General features: G+C 38.2%; 1 protein-coding gene across 4 annotated transcripts in view; it reads left to right on the plus strand.

Moving 5' to 3' along the window:
* The window catches only part of tanc1 (tetratricopeptide repeat, ankyrin repeat and coiled-coil containing 1), a 110756-nt gene that overhangs the window by 80573 nt on the left and 17949 nt on the right, over positions 1-12234 (plus strand). For all 4 annotated transcript variants that reach the window (XM_023950779.1, XM_020713038.2, XM_023950780.1 and 1 more), the window contains 6 exons: positions 36-158; positions 630-911; positions 1048-1193; positions 4281-4512; positions 4665-4831; positions 9446-10053. In XM_023950779.1, the coding sequence (XP_023806547.1) occupies positions 36-158; positions 630-911; positions 1048-1193; positions 4281-4512; positions 4665-4831; positions 9446-10053 (1558 nt within the window). The remainder of the gene's footprint in view (positions 1-35; positions 159-629; positions 912-1047; positions 1194-4280; positions 4513-4664; positions 4832-9445; positions 10054-12234) is intronic.

Here is a 12234-nt window from a genome sequence, read left to right on the forward strand (position 1 = left end):
TTTCCTTCTTTTTCTGTCTACATTTGTGTTTACAGCAACCAGTTCCACAAAGTTAGAAGACTTGGGCTTTCTTGATGAACAGCGCAACACTCCCCTCCGGACGTCCATCCGTCTGCCCTGGCATAACACAGGAGGACGACCCCCCCACGACTCCAAAGGTGACTGTGCTGGAATGCACTGTCAGTTTATTGCTCACTCAAAGATAACTTTGTCATTTTTGGTAGATACAGATAACAAACAAAGTTGGTGATTTCCTATATTGCTTTATTTTGAACATTTTTTGTGTTAATTCGACACTGCAAAATGTGTAACTTCCTCTCCTGATGTTTAATAGTGGATGAAATTGTAGCTAGAAGGTTGTGGATTTTCTAGTTCTAGTTTTTATAAATCCAACACGTTGAATAAACAAGTTAAGAAGAAATGCTAAATATTATTGGGATAAAACTGCTTATTTTTTTAATTGTATTATCTAAGTACTACAAATGATTGGCAATCTGTACTTCAAAGCAGTTATTCTTAATTCAGTTATCTGTGACACAAGTCTTTCACTAATTTGACAGCACTGAGGATAGAAAATGTAAGTCAGCTTTTGCAAAAATAAGATAATATTGTTTTTTTTTCCTTTTCAGCCCGCTTTGCTCCCTACAAACCTGCGGACATCATGCTCAAGCCTTTGCTGTTTGAGGTGCCCAGCATCACCACTGACTCTGTGTTTGTTGGCCGAGATTGGCTCTTTCAGCAGCTGGAAGACATCCTAAAGGCCACTGAATCGAATGGCAACCAAGGCGCTGTCGTTTTGGGCAGTGTGGGTCATGGCAAGACTGCCGTGATTTCCCGGCTCGTTGCACTGAGCTGCCATGGAGGACGCATGCGCCAGATTGCTTCCAATAGTCCAAGCGCTTCACCGAAAGGTAACACCTTAAATGCAATACAAACATTTCAAACTCCAAAAATGGGACAGAACGTTAACTGGCCCGCAATAAGTGTAGTTTATGTAGACACATTAATATTGTTTATATGTATATATGTGTTTCCTATGCATTGCAGCCCAAAGCACAGAACTCCCCCTCAGCCAGCCGGCTCAGGCCACTCCCCCTTCCAGTGCCGCCAACACACTGAGGACCAGCAACTGCCCAGCAACCCCTGAGGTGCAGCGGCGTAGAGAGGAGCCCATGAAACGTCTAGCTTCAAAGGTACACGTCCGGGTGATGGATCCCACACTATGAAGAAAGATAAAGCAGACCGATGAGGAAAACTAAAAGCTTTTTGTGGTAGACGATTAACAAAAATTTTTAACTAAATATGAAAATAAAGCATTACAGTGCAGATTACCACTGAAAATAAAGACATTTTGACAAATCAGTACATTTCAGGTATGCAAATCTATTATCTTGAAGCCATCAAATGTTTTGTACAGCTGAGACACTTTCATGAATCGAATTCTTGTAAAGGATCGACTGATAAAAAGATTTTACAACTGTGGGGTTTTTTAAGCAGGGTTTTGCAAGTCAATGGCTTTCTTGGACCCATAAGAAATCACTTTAAGATTGAATCATTTAATGAAATTAAAATGTTTCCTTCTATTTTTATTTAATAATTCAAATAATCCTTTTTTTTTTACATTCTTAAGATGCAAACTGACAGGGAAAGAATAAACTGCACAGGGATGCAGAATGGGAGCAATACAACAGCATACATTCATATTAATCAAACCACTTGGTTTATATTTGATGGACACTTTTGATCACCTTCATGAAAAATGAACATTTTCAGCTGTAGTTGGGCAGTCAGACCACCTATCAAATAAACCCTTCTTAATTTTTGTATCCGCTAAGTGATAAATTGGCCTAAACCAATTTAGGGGATGGTGTATCTTGCAGTCAGTAGAAAATGTAAAGTATAACATTGATCTTCAAAACTCGTTAGTTTTAAGGTAAAAAAGAGTCAATCTAAGAGACAGTTTAAAATAATAAATAATAAGCTTTACACTGAAAGTCCAGATCAGGATTAAAGAAAACTATTAGATTTAATCAAAACTGAGACCTATTTTCTAGTGAAGGCATCTGTTTACAGCTTTTTAAGCTTTTGTGCCCTGAATTGCTCATCTGTCTTAGCCGCTGTGTCGTCTTGCGATGCCTGTCCGGTGGAGGCAAACTTACCAAAATAAAAGCCTAAATGTTCATATTTTCTGACCACTGAGAGATCATTTTAGGGGGGGGTCATCCTACATATCTGTTAAAGCCTAGCACCACATCTTGTGCCAATTACAACTTAAAGCGTTTCCAACTTAGTCTTTCTCTTGGGCAATGCTGCTGCTTTCGAACGCTGATGCAACACTGAGCAGCTTCTGTCAATTCTCTGTAATCATCGATTCAAACGTGGACTTCAAGGCTTTTACTTTTCCTGCTGTATTTCAAGCCTTGTAGTTTATTCATTTGATAGATGAAACAACATATATTTAAGTGTCTGCCAGTACAAGCACAGCAGGCGGAATGACTGATTGTAATTGCTTATTGATGAAGAATTTCCATACAATACTTAGATTTAGCTGCTGTAATGAAATGGCTTTTTAGCTTCACACAGACACTGTGAGCCGGACATCTTCTGCAGCTTCTTTTGGTTTCACAGCACGTATCTTCTAAGATTGTGCGAGTCGTGAAAATACACAATCTATACTTACACCACCGCTTCTTAGACGTCACCCTTCCTCTCCAACCAATCTAGTCCCAAACCTCCCAAATCATCAAGGGAGAGAAATCTTAAAAATCCTAAAAGAGGTAATCAAGTAGTAAAAATGTGAAAGGACTCTAATCTTAACAATAAAACCACTAGAAAGTAGTAAGTGATCTCTCCAGGCATCAAGTCATTTTTACTTAATGAGAAATCTTATTAAAAGATCTTAAAATATAGAAAAAAAAGTTTCTTACAAGCATTAAGAAAGGAAAGAACAAACTTAAAAATATAATTGTAATAGAATTATTTAAAATTGAATGTTATTCATCCCAATAATATGTATTTTTCTGATAGTTCTAAGCAAACAGTCTGTATTTTGAGTTTTGATGGACCTAATTATAGTTTTTTGGATTATAATGAAACTAGTGTAATAAGCAGAAATGATTCATTGTAGAACAAAATGTGAACAAAATAATAATATGATCTCAGTACATGTTGGCCCATTTAATAAATCCTCATAAAATCTAAAACTAGAACTGATACAACATAAATCTAAATTTTTGTTTTCAAAAAATGACAATGAATGCCAGTCTAACTTGTTTGGTTAAACTGTAAACTTTAAGTTCTTTAAATTAACATCCTTAAAATTGAACCAAAAATTACAATTTGAGTTTTTAAAAGTCTTAAATCAAGTTTTTCTTTTATCAAGAGTATGGAGCAAAATGATTTTGACTCATTTAAATAATAATTTCCTTATTTCTGGATCTTAGCTCTTATTGAGACAAAAAGTTCTCAACTGTGCTGATTTTGAAAAAAGCTCGAGCAAAGAGAAGTTAAAACTTAAAACCTGGTGGAATGTATTGAATGTCTAAAAACAAGGTTACAAGTGTAGAATAGTTTTCAGTAGATGAATATATTCAGATAAAAGTCTAAATTCTACAGTTTTTCTGAATCTGGTTGTTTCAACTTTAGACACGGAGCCATCAAAGGAACCAGCCTCTCCTTTCTTCGTGTGACTCGTGATTGGGTGTTAACTTCTCCTTACTCAATCCCTCCCTCCCATGGCTGCCCTCCCATAAATGAGAGAAAATCCCTCACCATTGCTCCCTGATCCGGGCGCTGCCATGTTGAAACCAGTCGACAGTGATTGGTCCGAGTCGCTCTGGGTCATTGCATTTATGGCAATGGCGACAGTAGTTGCCATAGATACGAGGACTCGGAGCGACTTGGACCATCACTTTTCACTGGTTTCAACATGGTGGTGCCCGGATCAGGAATAAATGGTACCTCCTATTTGGGAAAACAAGAAGGAAGGGGTTAAACTGTTCATTGTTTTTACAGTCAATGATTCCTCCTACTTTCTGTCAAATTGGACAATTTTTAAAATAAGAAGTCTTAATTATTACTTGTATGAAATATATTTTGCTTTTGGAAGCCAGCCACTGACTTACTGGATCATCTCCAAAGTTACTGACAATTTAAAAACATCAATCATAGTTTCTATATCTATCCAGCTGTGCATAATAGCAGATGTTCCATAAGACAAGTTTTCTGTCTTCAGTTATCCTACCTGAACACCATATTCTTCATTCTCTCGTGTGTTTCAGGTGGTTGCATATCATTATTGTCAGGCGGATAATACATACACCTGTCTAGTGCCAGAATTTGTGCACAGCATTGCTGCACTGCTGTGCAGAGCTCATCAGCTTGGTGCATATAGAGAGCTTCTGCTGAAGGAGCCCCACCTACAGAGCATGCTCAGTCTGCGCTCCTGTGTCCAAGACCCCATGGCTGCCTTTCGAAGAGGAATTTTGGAACCACTAGCAAACCTTCGTAAAGGTAAAAAAACAAACAAGAAATTAGCTTTTGTAATCTTCTTTTTAATGCATCTCATGTTTAGCCATATATTTAATGTTTGGGTGTGTTAGTATAAGCAGCTCTAATCTTAATTCCTATTACAATATTTAGGACGTGTTAATTTTTGTCTATAGAAAGGAGAATTTCAGAAGAAGACCACATCATCTTGATAGATGGACTCAATGAAGCGGAGTTCCACAAGCCTGACTACGGGGACACCATTGCTTCCTTCATCGCCAAAATCATTACCAAATTCCCATCCTGGCTTAAGATGGTGGTGACTGTCCGAGCCAACATGTTGGTAAGTGAACACATAACATCTTTGTGTAAAAGTGATTCTCTAGCGCTTCTAAAAAACTGTCTAAATTCCCTAAAAAGCAAATGTTGCTTGCAGCTGTTGCTGTATTTGAAGTTATTTTTTATATTCCTCTCAGTACAAGCACAGAATCCAGCAAACTTCCACCCTGATCTGTTGTCACTACTTGGAAAGCTCACTAGCTGACAGAAAACCCTGTCAATTTAGACAAATGTGGGAGTACGTGTCTGCAGAGTTGAGCGTATCCAGTGACATTCCTGAAAGAATTGACAGACGGTGGCCCGGGATTCAAACCTGCATGACAGGAAAGAGCAGCCAGTGTCTTTGAGCTGACCAACCCTCTGACCATCAACTGAGCAGTCACAGCATTTGGGTGCTCTGCTCTCCCAAATGTCTCCCACTGCCAGTAGTTGAGAAGGGCTGAGGGTTTCACGTGCTTGATGAGCCATATGGCAATAATTGAATCTGGAATGATAAAGTTGCTGCTGACTGACAGAAAGAAATGAGGTAGTTAATTCTTAGGCAGAACCAGGTTGTGTTCGTTACTAGTGTGCAGTCCCATTTCAATTTGTGTATTTCCTTAGCTATTTAGCATAAGTTGAAATGACAAACAGTTTTCGTTCTGCTGGTTTGCTTTGTAAAGAATGATATTTAGCATAAATGATTCATTTGGACTTTTTCTGACATTTAAAGTAAAACAAACATTCAAATTTAGAAATAAATGTTTCATGTTTTTCTTAAATAAAATTTAAACAGATACAGATACAATAAAATGATGATACTCTACATTATGTCATCAAAATGATTGCTTTGTTGTCTTCTCTGGTTTCATGAGAGCTCAGACTGTGAGAAGTATGAACCCCTCTAATGAAAAACATTCTTCCATCAGTCAGCTTCCATCTTTCTCATTTAGGAGCTGACAGATAAGAGTCTTGCTTCATGAAGAAATGTCAGGGACTATAATACTTTCTAAAAATGACAATCCTTCAGATATCCATGAACAAATTGTGTTCTTTATCACACTAACCGTTTTCGTACGTCTAAATGTTTTTTTTCCCTGTTTTTTGTAAAGAACGAGACCATTTTATTATGTCAAGTTCAAAAATTAAGTACAGTTTCTTACCATTTCCACACTAATTTCTTTGTGTTTCCTTTTGAAGTTATTGGAATTTGAAGTTCATATTGCTAAAGTTATGACATATATCTTTAGAAAATAAAAAAAATGAAGTTTTTATTTTTTTTCTAAAATATTAGCAATCGTCTTAGTTTTTATTACTGTTACTTTTTTGATGGTGGTAGCAAAGCTTTCTCTGGAATAGCAAAGCTCTTACTTTTGGATGATGCACATGTGTTTCGTCATTAAAAAAAGCTTTCCTGTTATGCACATGCCTCTGGCAGGTGTGTCCACCTTGGTCATGTGACGTATTGGTTTGTAGGACTGTGGATCGTTACCTTAAGGTGGCGATCCAATTCAAGTCAGAAATCAAGATCAATGATTCCCAGACAAAACCACATTCACAGACTTTGTTCTATGGACAACCTGGCAAGTAATATTTGGTTGTCCTCCCCAATTTTTGGTTGTCCCTCGATATTCAACAGCAACGAAACCTACTCAGATGTCAGTACTTACATTTTTATTTCTTCTATACATCTAATATCAACTGCCTCTTATGATGGACATTTAAAAAGCTCTTTAAATATTAAAAACAAACATTTTACTAAATATTGAAGCATCTGGTTACAAAAAGTATTGCCATGTAAATCAAATACTGTTATGGTCAAATGAAAATACTTTTTTCTTACCCTATAATGAATGAGTATTTTTAAAATTTAGAACACTTGTATGGACTGGGACCAGTACAGCATTCCAAATATAAAGTAATATTTATATGAGATGAAAAGTTATTATATGATATAACATCTATTTCAAATAAACACATATGTAAATGATACCATGTTTACATTGTGCGCTACAGTAGCAGTAAAGACTAATATCGCTGATCTTTTAAACAAGACATGCAGGTGCAATGTTGTCATTTTGCGATGTCTTCGGGCGTACTCGGTTCGTTCGGAAGTCACGTGACATCGTTCGTGTACACTCGGTTTTATCTTAGAAAGTCGGACGTCGGTTTCCCAAAAACTTTGAAAAGTAGTCGAAAAATACCAAAATGTTGAATAAAAGACCAGGTTGTCACACGGACAACCATCAGGTTCATTTTTGGTTGTCCTCGGTGAAATCTGGTTGTCTCGGACAACAGGATAGCCGCTTATTTCGAACGCTGATTCATATGACATCACATAATAGATCACAAGATTTTTGTGATGCTCTTAAATTCATATTCATTATATTTTTTATTTAAATTTTCGACTATGTTGTTGTTGTTCACCTTTCGGCTTATCCCTTTAGGAGTCGCCACAGCGAATTGGCTTTCAGTGATTCTGCAGAGATTTTTACGCCAGATGCCCTTCCTGAAACAATCCTGTATTTTTCAGGGCCGGGGACCGGCACAGGGGGACCCAGATTTGGACCTCCTTGTGGCTACATAGTTGGACAGTAGCAAAGGGTCTTGGCTAAGGTCCAACACTGGATGCCCCACTTAAATCTTAAACTATATTTAAAACTGAATAGTTTTTCCAAACTTATTTCAGTAACTTGAACTTCAGTCTCATTAACTTTCATGTACAAAAAATATGTGATGCTTTTATTTTGAAAAGAAGAAGCTTCACCGACACGACTTTGAAGATTTATTTACCTTCAGTTACAGTTGCTCATGCAGTTTGTCTAGTGCATACTTAAAATCCAACATTATTTTGCTATTTTAGAGTAATAGTAACTGTGCCTGAATTATATTTTTACTTCACTTTACTATATTTATAAAAATCGCAAATCAACAATCTTAATTATTATAAATATTTATATTTGAATTTTCTGTAACAGACTGTGAATATCTGAGCATTTGGATACTCGTTACAGTCATATTAGTTAGCACTGGGCCCTTTTGAAGTCCGTTTCATCATGGCCAGACCATGTCAACTAACCTTGATATTTACAAAAATGAGCAAACTCACAACAAATAGGCCTGAGAGTCTTTAGAACATGCCTAGACTGCACAAAAATTGAGGAGTTGATTGTCACCCATCAATTAAATGGCCACACCCATGCTTTTGCATGATTTAAGAGTTAATTTATTTTATCAAATGACAACATTAGAAATCTATATTCTTTTATTTTAAAAAAAAAGGTTGAATGTGCGTCAATATGCTGACATCAGAAAGCAGTTGTATAGTTTCCAATGAAATTTGCTGGTGGTGCGTCTCACACCAGCTGTTCCCTCTGGAAAATCTTACAGAAGTCTGCTGTGTTGGCAGTAATCTGCTAAGCGCCTCTTGTGTGGTGTTGCTAACTGATTGTTAGTTGATCATAACTTTCATGAAGGACCATGAAAATAGCATTTTTGCTACTTATACAAGATAATTGTACCCTTTCCCCTTGAATATTAAATGACCGTGGTTATATCCAAAGTTGCTCTGAAACATTTTGATCGTGCACCACGTGTTGCCATTTATGTTTGCCCTTTTATCAATCACAATTTGTGTTTGATGGAAAGATATTTTTATCGTTTCAACTGACTGACTAAACATTTTTTGCGAGGAAGGGTATCAACACTGTGGAGAACATTTTTTAATTACAGAGAATTTGTGCGTTAGTCTTTGAAGTTGTGCTGAAGCAGAAAAACAGCCTGTAGGATGGTTCTGCTGCTTCTCCAGACTTTGAAAGCGTGGTTGCGGTCTGCAGCAGTTCTCTTTGATGCCGTTTTCTGTTTATGAGGCCCTGATATTGAAACTGTTTAGAAAAAAATGCTGTTAATAGTCCTTATCTCATACCTCTGATAGGATTTTAGGTCTTGTAATGTCATATAACTGTGAGAATGAAAGTATTTATTCTATGTTTTTCTATATCAGCCATAAAGAAGTCAACACATATAACTAATTGTAGCAGGCATTGCTTGCTAGATTATCCAAATTTACTTCTGTACTCATCTTTTTATAACAATCAACATGAAATGTATACATATGTGAGCTTGTGGATTCTAGCACATACATGTGTCTGTTTGCTGTTCCCTGTCATGATGGAGTGAGTATTATCTCACTAAGGGAATGTTTTTCCAGCCACTGACAGACAGAGGATTGGAGGATTAAGGTGCATTGATTTCCTCAGCCTGCAGGACATGGATTGAAATGTGAGCTCTGGCTAAGACCCCTGCTTGCCTGCTAGCCACTATACAATCCATCCCCTGCCTGGTAATACTTGCTTCCCAAGTACCGTCTTTCTCATAGACTCATTTCTCGCATTAACAGGTGTCTGCTTGGGCCTGATAGCTCACTAAAATGGCCTCCCCACCGCTCACAGAACCTGCTTCGATAATGAATGCAAGCAGATGAAATTTTTTAACGACAGCTCAGACTGTGAAGAATACTTTTGAACTTAATGTCCTCTGGTAGCAGGGGAAGAAAACTTGACTATATCATAACTGCATGTTTTAGGTTGGACAACAGGCAGCATCAGTTCTGTAACTGTTCTTTACTTGTCTTTTTTAGGAGATTACCAGCCTCCTGCCCTTTGCCAAGATCTCCCTGGATGAGTTTTCTGACAACAAAGAGATACCCAATGATCTTAATGCATATATCCAACACCGCATCAATGGCAGCAAGGATATTATGAACAATATTAGCCTTAATGGCAAAGCCGATTCTGCAAGCGTGAGCAGGCTCAGCAGTCACTTGATCTCACTAAGCCAGGGCTCCTACCTGTACCTCAAACTCACTCTGGATCTGTTTGAGAGAGGTCACCTGGTGATCAAAAGTGCCAGCTACAAAGTCGTGCCTGTCTCGTTGACTGAACTGTACCAGTTGCAGTGCAACATGAAGTTCATGACCAACTCAGCCTTCGAGCGTACCCTGCCTATCCTCAACGTGGCTCTGGCTTCTCTGCATCCGCTGACGGATGAGCAGCTGTTTCAGGCCATCAACGCCGGCTCCGTCCGAGGGGAGCTGCACTGGGAGGACTTTCAGCAGCGCCTGGATTTGCTCTCATCTTTCCTCATCAAAAGGCGGGACAAGACGCGCATGTTTTGCCACCCCTCCTTCAGAGAGTGGCTTGTGTGGAGAGCTGATGGAGAGAGTACAGACTTTCTCTGCGACCCCAGGTCAGTCATGTACCTTATAAGCAGATTTATAACACTCAGCAGCTCTTCTTGAAGAATGTGGGCTTATTGTGCATGCATGACAAACTAATAACTCATTGTTATGACATTCTTGGAGTGCATTGCAAGTAGAGCTTGTCAGCTGCAGCACATAATTGAGCCATGGCTTGATAAGCTTGCAGTAGTAAAATTGATGTGTCTAAAGTGGGATCCTTAATGTAAATCATATGTCCTGTAATTTAGTCTGAAAGCTCTGGTGGAAATTCTGCCTATTGGATAAAAACAATGGCCAGGTTTTAGTTCTCAGTGGGGCTCCCAATTAAGTGCTCTGGCTGTCTGAGCTGGAGTTTGGTGCTTTGCATGCAAAGAGGGAGCGTGTATGAAAAGTTTGTAGAAAGCTTCAATCAGTCACTCCGCATGAGTCACTTCTGAGTCAGAGGAAAATCAGTTTGAGATGAGGTAGAATAATCCCAACCATCAACTTGCAGTGCTGCAGCACTGATAATTAAAGCAAGTCATAAAAACATACTATTGATAGAAATTGTCTTTAGTACATTTATTCTGCGCACTTTATTTGGATTGGTAAAGTCTAGAGCCTGCAAGTCTGAAATGTGACTTCCTTTGCTGATGTTGCACCTGCACACAGCGACACCATCTGTTAAAGTCCCACTTGGATCATCCTTTGATCCATCTTAAAAGCGTTTCCAGTGGTCTTTTAATATGATTATGCCTTTTGTTTTATTTAGCATAAATCAAAAAGGCTATGTCGTTTTCTAGGACATAGTTGTGAGCGGGACCGTTGGCATGGGAAAAATCCCGACCCCTCTTCCCCTCCCTGTTCCTGTGAGCTCGAAGCAGGGATCTTGTGCCCCGCCCAGAGTATTTTCTACGTCACAAATAAGCTCTTTTTCAAATAGCATTTTCCGTCTGCTACTGATTCATAATGACTTGAATGAAGAAATAATGCAGTTTTAAGCTTATTTCTTTGTATACGCCCTCCATGATTAGAATAATGCCACAAGAAGACGTTAAAAACACCAGATGCACCATTTTCATCTGAGTGGGTCTTTAAAAAGAGTGGTAGTTTGTCCTTCTACCTCCCCTTAGATCATTCAGAGTGCTGTTTAAGAGCGTGGGAAGTGCTCATCTCTCCAGGGCTTGCCCTTTGTCTTAAACGGAGCTAACTAGATTGGAATTTCAGTGCAGGTGGAGTTACAAATGTTAATAATCTCCACAGTTGAAGGATTATTCTCGCCTTCAAGATGCACAGAAGATCCTCTGTTTGAGGTGGTTAGCCACCAGGTCAGAGTTGCTGCAAGACTTAAGTAGGATCAGCCTTCAGTCACAGAAGAGGTTAAATACAGAAGCTAACGCTTTCTTTTTTGCAAGACGTCCTGAGGGAACTGAAGGTGGAAAACTTTCACACAAAAGAAAATACAGGCTAACCGAATAAATAAATATTTTAGATACATTTTGCGTAGGTACATACTTTTCTTTGTTCACTGACGAAAACCATTGTGTTCCATTTCCTTTCATCAAAACACATAACTCAGTTTTTTGTTTAGAGTAGATCAGTGCTCATAAAAGCACCAGATGTTGGTACGCAAAAAAAAAACCCAAAAACATCATGCATCTTAACATAAAGCTCCAAGTCTGTTGGTTTGTGGACTGTAGCCCATTAAGAAGAAACCAGGTGCTTTTCATCCAATTTGAAGACAGTTTTTTTTGGTTTTGTTGTTGTTCACCAATTGTAGCATCACCAAAGACTAAACTATTTAAAAAAAAAAAAAAAAAACTTGGGAGTTGTTGCAGCACGCCTAGTAATGGTGTGTCATTTTTGAAAGTTTGGTTTGTAAGTCGAACAAAATTGGTGGCAATAATATTTATATTTAGCTCATGGATGCAGCCCGATAAATATTGGGTACATCCACTCAGATAAAGATGTCCTTAGGTTTGCTTTTTGCTTTTCATGGAAGGCACAAAGAGAAGGGATTTTAGTGTGCTGATTGGTGTGTGTCTAACTGCGATTTTCTTTCCTTTTCTGTCATACAATCTACTCACATAGTTGTTTCTAAATGAAACCAAGCCAGAGATTCAAATTCTGGTCATTTACAACCTTCCCTCTGCATTATTAAAACAAACAAAGGCTTTTACTGTTGCACAAGCTGACAAAAGCTGTACGCG

This window comes from Oryzias latipes, chromosome 21 (assembly GCF_002234675.1).
Source record: "Oryzias latipes chromosome 21, ASM223467v1".
Lineage (NCBI taxonomy): Eukaryota > Metazoa > Chordata > Actinopteri > Beloniformes > Adrianichthyidae > Oryzias > Oryzias latipes.